A 15,749-nucleotide genomic window follows, 5' to 3' on the forward strand; every position below is an offset into this window, starting at 1 on the left:
AAAGGCCTGGCTGGACTTCCCGTGGTGACATGTCACACACATGTCCAACCATCGGGCTGTGGCCCCAAACTCACATGTGCTCTAAGTCAATCGTCAGGGCGGGGATGGGCTGAGTATCTGGACAGCGAGTGCCTGCCGGGCTGAGGCGGGACCCTTGGCGAGGAGGGCCTCATCCTTGAAGTGCTGGCTGCTGTCTCCTGTGTTGGGCTCTGCCGTCGCCAGGGCTGTGGCCCTGCAGCAGCAGGGTAAGCACAGGTGCATGAGGGGTGTCCAGAGGCAGCGCCCCCGGGGCAACCTGCTTCACTCAGGGCAGCACAGCAGCCTCCGAGGCTGGCTGGGCTCTGCCACTGACGGGCCAGGGAAGCGGCTTGTTTTTCTGCACCTCAGTTTTCTAAACTGTCAGCCAAGGGCAGCGGCGACTTGATGGATTACGTGTGAGCACGTGTGATTCCAGTGAGTTCCAAGAACAGGAAGCAGGATGAGCAGGTAGGGGTGGGGCACGCTGAGTGTCAAAACGGGGGGCAGGAGGGTCCAGAGACCGGGGTTCATCTGTGACTACCACCCATTTGCTGTGTGACCCCAAGCATGTGAGGGCCAGGGTTTCCATAACATATCACCAGGGGGCGCCCTGCAGGCCCCCTCATGACACAGAGTGGGGAGACAGTAGGGGGCGGTCCAGATTTTCCCTGCCGGGGCTATACTTCCAGGAGAGTGGCTGCGGGGCTGCCTGTGGCTCCGCTAGTGCTGCAGAAACCAACGTCATACCATCTATTTCTAGGTCCCCCTTGCAGGATCCCCTCACCCACTGGCCTCCGGGATCAAAGTGGCAGGGGAGTGAGTGAGGAGAGGCTGCAAAGAGAAATGAGCCTTCACCACTTTCCTGATAACCCAATTTCCTCTGCACCCCCTGCCCCCCAGGGATGTGGCCTGATCTTGCTCCTTATTAGACTGTCTGCCTGGGGCTGTTAATGAGAAGCGCTCCTTGAGCCAGCGCCACAGATGGTCTCCACGGGAACAGTTCCCGTCACACACCCCTCCCCACCCTCCAAGCGCACAGGCTACACACACACACACACACACACACGCTGCACAGGGAGCCCTGCCTGCCCTGCTCCTGTCCCCCTGTGGTGACAACTGGCCTTCTCTCACCCAGGAGTGCCCGCTCCTCTGGGCAGCTGTCACTGGTGAAGTGGGTGAGGGGCTGAGACCCCCGCTGCTCTCCTCCTGCTAGTTCCAGGCCAGGGTGTGGCTGAGGAGGGTCAGCGGGGGTTCTTGGAGGGCTCTCCCGCACCTCCCTGGGCAACTGTCATCTGGACAGAGCCCCAGGCCACATTGGCATCATGTGGTCCCCTCTACTCCTAGAAGCGGGAACAGGCACAGAGGTGATGTGCCCAGACCTTGGCACTGGGATGCCATGATGTCCTGGCCCAAGTGCCAGAACGTGGCAAAGGCAGCACGCTCCTAACCCAGGGCCAGGAGCAGGAAACGTACGGGTGGCAGTGCCGCAGCTGGAGGGCCCGCTATGCCATCCGCATTCTACATCCTGTGCTTATGACCCTGATGGCCCACCGTGCAAAACAGAACATGGGCTTTTAAACTCTAGAGGGAAGCGGCAAAAAAGAAGATCAGTGCCCGGTCTCCCACAGTATCGTTATCAGGGGGCTCTGCTTTCATATCCCGTTAGCCAGAGTCTAACAAACCCTTTCCCAACCCGCCCCAGGCAACTGTCCTCCTGGTCACTGCAGCCAGGGGGGCCTGCAGGGTCCAGCTCTGGAGATGTCAGATATGAGGCGAACAAGTAAGAACCATCCACCACTCTCGGAAACTCCACTGTGATGGGTGAGTCAAGACCACGAGGACCGCAGGAGGGCAGGAGGGCTCCTGCGTGGCACACGCCCCTCTGCCCCGTCTGGCCTGCCGGGCAGGCTCCAGGCAGCCAGTACCCATAGCCGCAGTCCCGAGTGACCAGCGTTGTGACTTGGTCTCAAATCCCCAATCCACCCACTAGCAGCGATTCCCTGGAGGGAAACCCAGCTCTGAATTCGGAATCCACTGCTTCCCCTCTCCCCAGCCGCCCTCATGTGCTTTTAGGTCTTCCCTGACCATCCTGACCCGCCAACTCCCGCCCCCAAATCAGGAGGACGGAGGACAGAGCAGCACTCACGATCCATGGGGATCTCGATGGCCCCGCTGAGGCTGAGAAGACAGAGGAGGAGGGCTGCGTGGACCCAGGGTGGCGGTGGCGGCGGCTGGGCCATGCTCAGCACCGGGCCCTGCTCTCTGCTCCCCTGCCCTCGGGGTCTGGTCGCGTCCCGCCGCTCTCCCTGGGCGCTCTGGGCAGAGCTCAGCTGTGGAAGGAAACACACGGTAAGTGAATTTTCCTTACTTGGGGTCTGTGCTGGCCTGGAGGGCGGGAGGGTCCCCTGGTCACACACCAAAATTCAAAAACACGATTTCTTAATCTTACAAACTGATATTTAGAATCCAACTGCCCCTCAGGTAGGGAACTAGGAGGGGTGGCTGGGGGAGTGTGGGGGCAACCTTGCCTCTGCACACGAGATGCCAGTAAAGCCTGCTCCTGCCCCCTAACCTTTCAGTGTCTCTAGACGCTGCCACCTGCACTCTGAGGGCAAGTGCACCCCCAGTTGAGGAGCGCTGTTTAGAAGGAAGGACCACACAGCAGAGTCCATGGCACAAGCACTGGCCCGCACACCAGCACCTGGTGGTGGCCACGAGCTGGGCAGGGACACACCAGCCTCACGCCACATGGAAGGGGCGGAGTGTGTAGGGGCAGGGGCAGGGCTAGGAGACACGATCATGGATGGCCTGTGAGGCAGGGAGGGATCAGGGGCGAGAGAGGGGCAGACCCGGTGCCCAAAGGGTTTGTTTTTCATGCATCATTTCTGCAAATACTTTGTGCAACTAAGGGGGTGCTGAGGCTATGGCTCAGGACAAGGGGGCTCCTGGGGCTTGGCAGCTCAGACTGCTCAGTGCGCGCATATCAACCACAATAAATCATTCCAGGGCTTAGAATGGACGGGTTAGAAACGGCTGGAAAGGGCCCTTAAGAGACAAATCTCTTTCCCCTCCTCCTGAGAAAAGAGCAGGAATGGCCTACGGCTGATGCTCAGGTACAGAGTTTTAGGCTTGACACAGTCTTAAAGGTCAGTCCAGTTTGCTGCTCCTCCATGGAGCCAAGTCAAAGAGGACAGTGGGCGGGAAGTGAGGACCAGGCAGGCGCAAAGGCGCTGCAGCGAGGGGAGGCTGGGCTTGAACTAAACCCCGGCACGTGCACTGGCGAGGGACACAGCGTGTTATATTTGCCCTTTAACATAACAGCTGTGAGTGGAGGATGAGAATCGGAGGTAAGAGAGGACTGGGGAGATCGCTGAGGAACTGCTGCTGTACTGGGGGGGGGGTTACAGTGGAGGTTTCCCAGGATCCCCGGCTCGCGGACCCTCAGCTCTGGCTCCCAGCTGCGCAGCCTGCCACCTCCCATGTGTCTTCGGGCTAGGCAGGCAGAGGCAGGGTGCAGGCTTGCTCCCCAGAGGCAAGGCCATCCTGGTAGAGCTGGAGATGGGGTCTCCCCCGTGCCCAAGCAGGGCAGCTGAAAGGGTTCTGACTCAGAGTTTAGCAGCTCTTCTGCAGGATCCGGGCCCAGCACCAGCCCGCAACCTCTCCTGCCTCCGCCCACAGCATCTGCCTCGGTTTCGGTCATCACGGTCTCACTCCTGTTACAGCAGCAGTTCCTAGGGGGTCTCCCCACTCCTTTCTTACCTGCGATTCTCATCCTCCACTCACAGTTGTTATACCAAAAAGTGCAAATATAAACACGTCGTATTCCTCACTGGCGCACGCACCAGGGTTTAGTTCAAGCCCAGCGTCCCCTTGCTGCAGCCCCTTTGGGCCTGGTCCTCATCCTGCACCGGCTGGGTCTGCTGTCAGGCCTCCCTGTGCCTGCTCTGCGTGCCCGACTCTGCACAGCCCGAGTCCTGCCTACAGCTCTGAGACTCTGTCCACCCTCATTAGGATTTGCCAACTTACATGTCCCTGGTCTTCTTTCCTGAATGCTATTTACTGCACCCGTCACAGCACTTTCCACTTTGCATTCATTCCAAAAGCCACTTGTCACATCCCTGATAAAAGTGAAGTCTCTACGAAGGGAAGTTACCCATCTTATTTATTCCTAGAATCGAAACCCTAGCAGACACTCAAAAGTATGTGATGTGTGGATGGAAAATGAACAAATAAATGAATGAAATAAACCACTTGGAAGACTACTTTTAAAAACCTCGCATTTCCCCCATGAACCACCAGGTGGTGCAGGAGAGCACGCGTGTGGGGCCTGGCAGCCACCAACCAGCAGAGTGGAAAAGCTCCCTCCCTGCGCAGGCTCTGCGTTCTGGCCAGGGAACCATCAGCTGGAAGAGGGCGGAGGGAGCTTAAAATCTCCCCAGAAGGGCGCCCCTGGCTAGAAGGCATCATGGGAGGTCTCTGGATGCTCCTTCTCACACTGTCTTGGGAAGGGCCTGCCAAGGCCTCCCAGGGTAACCTGCGCCTCAGAGCTCAGCCTCAGGTAGGGCAGCCGACACTTGAGTCCTGAGGGGACTGGCTCCAGGGGAGCCCCACGCTCCTTCAGGGAGGACGCTGGTGGTTCCAACCTGGGCGCCGTGGCCACCATGTTTCCTTCAGGACCTGCCAACAGGTAGGAGGTGATGGGAAAGAAGAGGATGTGGTATTCTGGGAATCCTAATGGAAATAGGAAGGCAGGAGCTATTTATTAAAGAGGAACACACTGTCAGGAGAAAAGTCCAACTATTTGGGTGCTTTTAACTCATCACTTAAAAACAACGTAGAAAAAGAACAGAAATAATTGCATTGAGATGTTTGACAATTCTCGTTCCCTCTTCTCTCCAGTTTCACCAGTAAAATCTTAAAAGAGGTAGAAATTCAAAGATCACTGGATTGTATCCTCTACTTTTCAAATGAGGAAACAGAGCCCAGAAAGGGGGAGTGACTTGTTCAAGGTCACCCTGCTGGTCACTGGCAAAGCTAGTAAAGGAGCCCAGGCTGTCAGCTTCTGGCTTGCCCCATCCATTTCCTGGTCTCTTCATATGCATGAATGGCCAGGGGCAAAGCTGCTCTTTAAAAATAATGACATGTATAGTTTGGCAGTTTCTAAAATAATTGAACATAGAGTTAGCATGTGACCCTGTACCTTCACCCTGGGTATAATTCCCAGAAGGAATAGAAACAAGTCCACGTACACCCAAGTTTAGAAAAGCTTCATTCACAATAGCCAAGGTGGAAAACGCCAGTGCCCCGGTGCCTACCAGGAAAGGATGGAAGAGCAAACAACAGTTCTCGAGTGCACACACACGTGTGCGCGTGCGCGCGCACACACACACACACACACACACACACACACACACACACCCCGTGGGGTATTACTCAGAGAAAAGAGGTGGCTGCTGGCACATGTACAATGTGGGCAAACCCCACACAGGCTCCGTGAGGGAAGCCAGGCGCAGAAGGCCGCCTGCTGAACGCACCATTCACACGGAGACCCGACAGTTAAGTCCACAGATCCAGGCCACAGGCTGGTGGTGTTCACAGCAGCAGGGTTTGGTGTGGTGGGGGTGAGGGGGACAGTTTAATGTGTACAGGGTTGCCTCTGGGGGTGACAACTGTGTCTGGAAGTAGGTGAGGAGTGAGTGCACACATTGCGAATGCAGGAAGCTGTGGGACTGTTCACTCTAAAATGAGTAATTTCATGTGAATTTCAGCTAGCAAAGAGGTGCGTAGTGTTGGTCCCTATAATGTGCTTCTGAAAGGGCAGAGTTGGTGCAGGGGCACCCGTCCCTGTAGGGACCCTCAGCCTGGAAGGCAGGCACCTGGCAGTGCTTCCTACACAGTATGAGGGCATTTCCATGCACAGTAAAAGAAGGGGAGTAAAATGGGTTTGGAGGATGGGGATCTAGGGCTCAGAGGGCCCCCACACAGTGTGAGGCAGAGATACCTGCCTGGAGCACCCCCCGGCCCATCCTGAGACCCAGGGAGAAAGGGAGAGGTAGGGCTTCTGACCTAACCTAGTCTCCTTCCTGCACCTCCCAGCACACAGTGGCCCCGGTTCCTTTCCTGGTAACGGGAGGCATCAGCATGGTGGGGAGATGCCCAGCCAGATGGCGGAGGATTCCAGCGGATGCCATCCACCCGTGGAGCAAGGAAAACCTGTGTCCTGCGAGAGGGGCCCAAGACGGCTGTCTCTGGGTGCTGGGAAGAAGAGGCCCAATTTCTTTTTGCTCCACAGGGGTAAAACCTGGACCAAATAGGAGGAAGCCCCAGAAAGGCAGGTGTTTCTCTGAGATGCAGGAAGAACTATGTAGCGAACACAGGAGCCACGCTACCCCCCCCGCCCCCACAGTACAAGTGTGACATGTGTGGGGGACACTTTCATGTGGAGTCGCCCGGGCCAGAGGTGGACAGAAGGGGCTACTGCAAGGGGGAGGGAGGAGAAAAACCAGGAGAGATCTCATGTGGCCCGATGGTGAACTATGACCCAGGGCAAGATCTGTTCAGTATTTGTGTATCCGCAACCCCTTAATGTCTGAACCCTCAAACTTCTGAATAGGGGTCAAATCAGGTCTGCAGATTGAAAACATATTTTTGAATTTGAATGCTTTGAAAAGCTGTTCTCTTGCATGGGTGCTGCACAGGCTAGGCCACCCCAGGGATCTAAGGCCTCTAGGTGTGCAGGCCTAGAAGACTCGGGTTCAAACGTCCGCGATGGGAAACACATGCTTTTGGTGACGAGCCGCCTGGTGGGGACACAGCAGCCTCAAGCTCAGGAGCTCTGGCTGCACACAGGGGCTGCCAAGTCCACAGTCACTCCCCGTGCTCCAGTGGGACTCTCAGGCCAACACTGCACCTTCAGCGCTTTGCATTTCTCATCTGAAAAAAATGGGGTGGCTTCCAGAGGGTGGCTGTGACACCTAACACACACGCCTCTAGAAAACACCAGGGGTCCCTCTGGCTCCCCCTCCCTTGCAGAATGTCTCTGATTTATAGTTGCCTGTTAATTTTATTATTATTGTTATTTTTTTCCTGATCCCTTATTTGGAGATCTTTTTCTTTTTCCTTTTGACCATAATCTCTTCCAGCTCCATCCATCAGAGGTGCCAGGGGTGATAAGATTCCGAGACAGAGTGGAGGCAGGAAGAGCACAAGGGACCGTGGTGATGGCACATGGGTGACATGGTGGTGGGAATTTTACAGGGACCACACCTGAGAGGAGAAAGTATACATTGCACAAAAATGAACAATGATGTAAAATATATATTTTAAATATTCTATATATATACATTAAAAGGAAAAATCAAAACACCGAGGAGTGCACAGGGCAGAGCAAAAGCTTAGTGCATGCCAGCTGCGGCCCCCAGTGGCCTCTGGCTTGCAGGGATGGGGGAGCAGTTGGATTGGGGAGCAATCGGCCACAGACGCAGCGTCTTCAGCAATAGTGGCAGCAACAATAACAATTATCCATCCACAGCCTGTTTTTCTATTTTTCCGTTTTTCTGGGTCCTGGTTCGCTTTCTTTCCCCAGATTGGGGGGCTCCTGGTGTTGATTCCACAAGCTGTCCCTGGCAGACGGACCAGAAGCCCACGGCTCCAGCAAGCTGCTCCCTCCGGAGCTCCCCACATCCGCAGCCTGTTCTGGTCACAACGCGTCTGAAGTATTGGGGATGTGGCCGCGGGGAGCAGAGGCCCAGCCGGCCCAGGTGTGGTGGTGGGTGGCTCCCTCACTACCAGCTCTGGGCAGTGCTGGCCTGGAGAACACACAGGGCAAGAGAGAAAGCTGCCCAGTCACGGAGTGTCCCTTCCAGCGGGGAAGACAGGAAATAAACCTTGTCCAGAAAACCCAGAGCAACGGCGCAATGAAGGACATGAGACAGCCGACCTGACAGTGTCACAGCAGCTTCACCCAGAACAGCCCAGGCCTGGAAGCTACCGTTGAGTCTGCAGGATGTGAACAGCCAACAGACCATTGGCTTGTGCAGACGAGGGAATATTCTTAGTGCCAGAACGAGCTATTAAGTCAGGAAACACCACAGAGGAACCTTAAATGCACTTTACTAAGTGACAGAAGCCAATCTGAAAAGGCCCAGACTGTGGAGGATATGGGCAGCCATGGAGCCAGGAACATCTGTGACTGCAGGGGCCTGGGGGTGGGGGGTGGTTGTTGTGGGGGGATGGTCATTGGCTCTCCCACTCCAGGCGCTGCCATTCCCACACTACCTCCACTGCACGGCTCATCCCAGCCTGCCGCTGTGCCTGTCACCCTCCTGGCTCAGGCGGGAGCCTCCTGGAGCCTCCCCGGCACCACCCCTACTGGGGCTGGGCCTGGGGCTTTCCGGGAGGCAGTGCTGTGCAGGCTGGGGCTCCCTGTGGGTTGACTGTCTCCCCTACTCCATGACAGTTTGCTGAGGCTGGCGACAGGGTCTCCCTCGACCTCCACCACCTCAAGCACACAAATAACCGAGTGGCACTCACCAGAAGTTTATCTAGCACCCTGGGCAGCCTCCTGCCAAGCACGGTACCTGCGTGAACCGCTGCCGTTACAGACTGGACATTTAAGGCCTTCACCTGCCAGGCCAAGATCAAGGTATGTACAAGATGGGGTGCCGAGGCCTCTATCTCCTGACCTGTCATCACTGCCTCCCTTCTGCGCACACACCTGGTGGGTAACCTCGTAAGGACACAGTCACACCGGTTAGTCCCCACCCTTGTGACCTCATCTAACCTTTAAAAGGCCCCATCCCCAAACTCAGTCATGTGGTGGGTTAGAGTGTCAACAGAAGAATTTGGGGGTTACAGTTCAATCTGTGGTTCTCAGAGTTCCATTTGGAGAGTTATCTCTACCCCCTTCTCCGAGGGGCCCGCCTCCAGCCCAGGGCTGGGCTCTGGTACCCTTCATCACACCCCAATCCTTCCACCCCCACAAGGGCCGTGGGAATAGATAGCTGTCGGGAGGGGGGGGCAGCAGGCTTCACCAGGGCTTTGCTGAAACCTCTGGGGAGACCAGGCTCCCCTGCCATGAGTGGGGAGGCGGGGGCACCAACTGGAGGAGGCTGCGTGTGGGGTGGGACTCAGCCAACCGGGCAGAAAGTGGACAGAAGATCCAGAAGACCCAGCCCTCTCATGAGTTACTGACCAAATACCTCCTGAAGCAAGTGCTACTTGTGGATTTTTATCACACTAAAAATTCCCTCTAATTTTTAAGCTGGTTGAGGTTTCTCTTGTTTTCAAACAAATCAAAAATATCATTTGCTGTATTCCATAGCTTCTCTACATATACTGGCACTTTCCCGGCTATCTCTTCTCATGAAAGTGTGTGTGTATGTCTGTGTGTGCCTATGTGTCTGTGCGTGTCTGTGTGTCTGTGTGTGTGTGTTCCTGGCTTCTGCCTTCTCTGGTCTAGCCCCCAGTCACTCCTCTTCCCCCACTCTCTGCATCTCCCCTCATGGACTCCTGGGCCTCTCATGGCAGATCCAGGGTTCTATGTCTTGGTCTTGCCAAGCCTCCTAGAGGGTCAGCCATTGTTAACCACTCCTTCCACCCCACAACATTCTTTCCTCTTTGGCTCCCGAGCAGCCCTCAGGGCCTCTCCTCTCTCTGGGCTCCCAAGCTGCCAGGCGGTACCAACCACACGGCCAGTCCTCCCCAAGCTGGTGTTCTCAGTGCCTCCCGTAGGTCCTGCCCTCCGCCTCTGTGCCCCATCTCTGTTGTGGGACCCACCCCAGTATCCGAGGAAGACATGTGGACCCCATCTCTTCTTGTGCCCCACACCAGGCACTCAGGTCTGGGATTCCGCCCCCCAACCTCCCCCTCCCCTCACCCCCCCCCCTCCATATATCAGAAGCCTCCCAGACACTAGCGAAGTCTCCACTCGGTCTCCTCCCGATCCAACCTCCCCATGACAATTACAAGGATTTTCTATACCTCCGATCTGAGCATGTCAGTGCTCGGCTGAAAACCCTCCCGCATCACCCCATTCATCCATGAGACCGAATCCAAGATCCCCGCAAGGGAGTACCCCGTCTTGGAGGTGAGGTCCTGCAGGCTTCCTGACTCCACCGGAGCCCTCAACACTCCTGACCGGATGGCAGGCCCTTGGCTTGCTCACCCGCCACTCACACCCACCACACTCTGCTCGGCCAACCCCTTCCTACTGCACCCTTGAGACCTCACTGCTCAGACATCTGCCAGATGAGGAATCCAGTGCCTGCCCTGTGGACGCCCCGCACCTCCCCACGGCCAAGGGCCCTTCTCCACTCTCCCTGAAACCTGCCCCTCTGGGCACCCAGCCCACTGTGGTTAAACCTGATGCTTAAACTTAGGGTTGCAAAAGTGTAACAATAAGTATTTTAGTGAGAATAGTCTCTGTCACGTGATGGAACTTCACCCCATATAGTGACAGGTGTCTCATAGTTTTTATTCCTTCCTTCCTGATGAGCCCAAGTGCTTTATGTGTTCTGTGACCGTCGAGCTCGTGGTCACTCCATTGTTCTCCCATTGGAATGTGACGGGGCTTAGCCGCAGGCCACTCTCTCCCCTATACATCCTCCTCTTCTGGGAACAAAGCCCAGAGGTGGGGTCCTCAGAGCACTCCTCTGTCCCCCTCACTCCATTCACCTTCTCAGACATCCTGCAGGTGCCCTGGGAGGAGAGGGGGGTGGGAGGGAGCATATCAGGCGATGGCTCCCCAAACTCCAAGGTCTCCCTGAGGGTTAAGGAGGGTTCTGAGTGGAAGCTGACTGGTATGGATGGCAAGGAGGATGGCATCAAGGATTCCAGGCTGGTAAACAGCATGAGGATGACGCTAGCCGTGAGCATGGAGAAGTCTGGCTGGTGGGGGTGTAAGGAGATGGCAAACTTGGAACTGAATATATTCAGTATGAAGAGCCCTGGAGGCCTGAATAACAGTTCTGCAGGTACTCTGAGGCTGTGCCCCGAACTGATGCCTTGGGGAACCCCAGCAGATGACGCACCTGGAACTTGCTTGCAATCAGAGCTGAGAATAGATACATCAGATGACTGGAATAGTACTACAGAGCTGCCAGGAGCACACATGCCGCGGCCGCAGACACCTCAGGGAACACAGACGACGGCCAACGCCAAGCTCCGTCTGCATCACACACACACACACACACACACGCACGCACGCACGCACGCACGCATGCACGCACTCACGCACACATGTACACACAAGGCTTACTGCTGCAACCGCCCAGAGGAGCTTGCTCAGAAATCAGAGAGGAGCTGACACGGAAGAGGAAACAGGCCCAGCAGGACAGGAGAGGGCAAGGCCTGCGTGTGAGCCAAGGAAAGACCCAGCAGGGGGCTGGAGGCTCCACATGGGCCGAGGACTCCGGTCACATGCAGGCTTGCTGAGATGAGGACCTGGGTATAAGGTATTTCCCAGGGAATTTGTTCCTAATACAAACCGCTGTTGCAGATGATTTATGCAGGAAAGTAAACCACTGTCACCCACTCCCTCTTGCTATCTGTTTCTACAAGGACAGAGCCAGAGCAGGCATGTCCTGCTGCAGCCGGCCTCCAGCCAGTCAAGAGCCAGCCTAAGGGACAAAACTGTAGTAGGGCCACGCTCAAGCCCCAGGCCCCTCTCAGGCATCAAGTTCACAGGGATGCACAGGATGTCCCGCACCCAGCTCAGCCCAGTCCGGCCTCGAGCCTCTTCAAACAGGCCTGAGCTTCAAGAGCCTTCAGCACCCTGCCCTGCTCTGCTGAGGCCAGAGGTGGCGTCCTTCCTCCTCACATGGTGAGGTCCCCCTCAGCCAGGGCCCTCTGCAGCCACGCCTCCATTGTGCGCTGGGAGCCTAAGTTCCCACTGAGAGCAGGGCTTCTATTTCCTTTGTGCCCCCAAGACACACCCGCTCTGCCAGGTGTGACATCCTCACACTCCTTTCCCGCGCCAGGCGCTGAGCGTCCTGAGCTCACGGCCGCTGTCTGTCCTTGGGCAAGTGACAGTCCTCTGATGAGATGCTTCCTATCACGGGGAGACATTTTAATCCAGCAATGAATCGGCGAAGCCAATATGACACGTGACAGGGCTGTTGTTATGGTATAAGCCTGAGTGACAGACAAACGGCAAGAGCCCAATGGCACCCACTCTGCATCCTCAGCAGGCCTGTCCCTGCTCAGCAGACATGCTCTCCTCAATCTGAAGCCCGCCCCTCTCCCGCTCACAGCTTTCTGCCTGACCACAGGCAGGGCCACGCTGCTCCCCCAGCGCACAAACAGACTTAGATCTGACGCTCTGGGCACCAGCCCCAACGCTGCTACTGCCCCTCCCGGCCCTCACCCCTCCCTCTGCTGAGGGCTTGGGTGCAGCAGCCGGTGCCCTGGGCTCAGCCCTGTACCCGGCTCCCCTCCTACCCTCTAGCCCACTTACCCTGGCTGATGCTCTCATGTCAAGGAAGGAACCAGGCAACAGATGGTGGCCCAAGTCTGCACCACTCACGGGCACTGGAAGGCCTGGTGGGTCTCCTAGGAAACTCGAAATGCCACCTATTGACCATCAGGCTGCCGGGAGCTAGAGCACCAAGCGAGGAGGGACGGGGCTGAGGGGTCACTGGGGGAACAGAGATTGGAACGGAAAGCTGCTTCCTCCCACACAGAGCGTACCAGAACACGACTTCGGAGGCATCTCCCTCTCACCCCATGAGATGGCCGAGTGGCTCAGCCTCGAGGGAAAGCTGGCCACTGCCATGGGAACTGCCCCTGACCCTGCTCTTCGCTCTCCGGGCACGCGGGCTCCCAGGAGAACACTCACCAGCCTGCTTCTTGGCCCTGCCCAGATCAGTGCCCAGAGGAAGGAGACCAGTTTCCTTGCCTGTTGGGTCCAACCAGCAGTCTTCTAGGGTTTTCCAATAGCCAAGGAGGCCCTGTATATGGGATTCAGCCCTCCCTCCCTTCTCCTCACTTGTCAGGCTGGAGCGGGTGGTCTCCATCTGCTCGTGGCTGTGTTTCATGCTTGGCTCCCTTTCTCTGTCAGGGGAGAGATTTGGCAGCGAGAGGGGCTGTTTAACCATTGCTAGTGCTTGTTTGTGGGCCCTGCCCCTCCTCTCCCAGCCTAGGCCAAGGTCGCAGAGGCCACAGGGGCTTGGTGGGGGTGGAGAACAATGGTATCGGGTGGCCCCAACTCCTGTTTGGGGAGTGGGCGGTGGGGGACACCTGGGTTCAGGATTAGGGATTTGGCTGGAAACAGCTGTTTCCTGCTCAACGCCCAGAACTAATCTTTACGTTGAAACCTGAACCACTAGGGTGTTTATTAAGTTGGGGGTGAAGGAAGGAGGGGATGGGCAGAAGGGGAAGAGACCTTCCCCCCATGAACTCATGCTTCCCATGAATACCCAGGCACCTACAGGGTGAGCCAGAACCCCCCAGAAGGCTGCATCCAAGAAAGTGCCCCCTCTTCTAGGGTGGGAGGCTCACACACCTCACTACCAGGCATGGCTGCATGGACGGTGCCCTGCTGGGCCTCGTCCACACGGTATAGGTGGCATGAGTTTGATTTTAACCACCTGCTTGTGGGGGGCCTGCACGCAGCCTAATGTGTGGGGAAGTGTGGCTGCCGCCTCACCCCTCTTTGATGCCAGATCCACCTGAGGCTGGCAGAGCGAGGGAGCCCAAGTACACTTGGCGCCTAGGCCACAGCTCCCTGGGCCCCTCTCAGGCCGCAGCGGGGCTCCCTGGGAAGATGCCTTGGGGCTGGTGCATTTTCTCAGTCTCACTGCTTCTGCCTTCAACCTCCAAGGGGCAGGGTGGAAACCTGCCTCCAACACAGCTAGTGCAGCTCCGATCTGCAGACTCATGTGCCGTCGTGGCCCTCTGCGAATTCCTATCCTTCAGGCTCCACTCACTGGCCCTGCTTATGGCTGTCTCCTTCCTTATAGAGAGTAGTGGGATAGCAGGTTGTAAAGGACTCAAGAGCTGACACGTTACAGAGCTTGCTAGGTGTGCCCCAGCCTCAGCCCCACTGCAGGGGCTACAGGAACCAGAGAGACAGCTGGGAGGAGATGGCTGGGAGGAAACAGCCCCCCAAGCTTGGAGGAATCCTGCCACCTCCCCTGGAGAGTCCCCCTCTCCCTACAGCTCCAGAATCTGGCTCTTCACTCACCTCCTGGGGAGAAACTTTCACAGCAATTAGGTACAGATTCTTCCTCACAGTTGGAGAGAGAGGGGTGTGAGCTCCTCAGGCCACTCCAAGTAGATGGAGAAAATACCCTGGTTGCAGGTTGTCTCCCTGAGGCCTGCGGAGAGGCCCAGAGGAAAGCTGGGGTGGGGGAAGGGATGACTCCCGTGTGGCAGGTCTACAAGGGTGGGGCCCCAGATTTGGGGAGGGGGGAAGAGATGGTGGAGATGGGAGGCAGAAGGCTAGAAAGGGATATTTGGATGTCGATAAAAAGACCTCAGGCTCCTCGAAAGGTGAAACACAGAATTACCATATGACCCAGCAATTTTACTCAAGAGAACTGAAGTACATACATCCACACAAAAGCTAGTACATGGACATTTACTATAATGTGATTCTTAATAGCCAAAAAGTAGGAACAATCCAAATGTCCATTATCTGAGAAAACGGATAAAGTGTGGCATGTCCATATAATGGAATATTACTCAGCCAGGAAAATGAAGCTACTATATTTGCTATAGCATGGACGAGCCTTGAAGACGTCATGTTAACAGAAAAAGGCCAGACACAAAAGACCACATATTATACCGTTCCATTAACAGAAAATGTCGGGGGGGGGGGCGCAAACAGCAGCAGAAAGTGGATTAGCGGTTGCCCATGGCTAGAAAAGGAAGGAGTGACTGCTGATAGGTATGGCTTTCTAGGGTGAGGCGACTGAAAACATTCTCCAATGCATTCTCCACATTCTCCAATGTGGGGATGGTTGCCCAGCTCAGAATGTATTAAAAAAAATCACTCAGTTATATACTCTTAATTGGTGAATTGTACGGTATGGTATGTGAATCACATTCCAATAAAACTGCTATTTAAAATATTAATGAGAAAAAAGAAATATATAAGGGCTTGGAAGGATTTAATTGTTAGAAAAGTGTGATGCTTCAAAAAGGAAAATGAATGATTAAACGTGCATGCACTTACAAATGTTCAAAGGGACTCAATTAACTTTATTCATTGGATCAAAAAATGACTTTTAAAATTTCGATATTTATGATGAGAATGGTCAAATTTGTCAGTTGAAATTAAAAGTTTAAGGAAGAATTAGTTTTGGGGATTTACCACTTTAATATGTTCAATACTGACTCATGCTACATCGAGCGGGTCACAGACTCTCCAGCTCATCTCCCCAGGAAACTACAACATGCCTGCAAAAGAACAGCCCGAAACCTCCCTGGCTCTCAGTAGCTTTCCTAAAGGGCTGGGAGGGTTCTTAAGCCCCAGCCCCCAGCTTCTGCACCCCAGGCACTGGCCAAGGGCTCCGTGACTCCCTGACTGGTGTGTCCATTTGGAGTCCAGGCCACTGTCCATCTGACGACCTGCCATCTGGAGCCATCTGCTCACGACGTCACTCACGTTAAGCTGCTTACTCGGCCCCCTATTTGTGGGATTCCAAGCCTGGTTCAGTCATCTGAAAACCATAGGCTGAGCTCAGGCAAGGGAAAAAAAAAGGGCAGAGTCTAGGAGCAGCTGCAGTAGA

General features: G+C 55.6%; 1 protein-coding gene across 5 annotated transcripts in view; it reads right to left on the reverse strand.

The window, feature by feature from the left end:
- Positions 1 to 15,749, reverse strand: part of NFASC (neurofascin) — a gene marked incomplete at both ends in the record, with an annotated part of 170,792 nt that overhangs the window by 62,948 nt on the left and 92,095 nt on the right. For 4 of the 5 annotated variants that reach the window (XM_084245074.1, XM_084245073.1, XM_084245072.1 and 1 more), the window contains one exon: positions 2,165 to 2,258. In XM_084245074.1, coding sequence (XP_084101200.1) covers positions 2,165 to 2,258 — 94 coding nt within the window. Of the gene's footprint in view, positions 1 to 2,164; positions 2,349 to 15,749 lie in introns of those variants that run through there. The other variant, XM_084245071.1, reaches the window with a different exon arrangement.

The sequence above is a fragment of the Talpa europaea genome (assembly GCF_964194135.1).
Source record: "Talpa europaea genome assembly, chromosome: 10".
NCBI classification, from domain to species: Eukaryota; Metazoa; Chordata; class Mammalia; order Eulipotyphla; family Talpidae; genus Talpa; species Talpa europaea.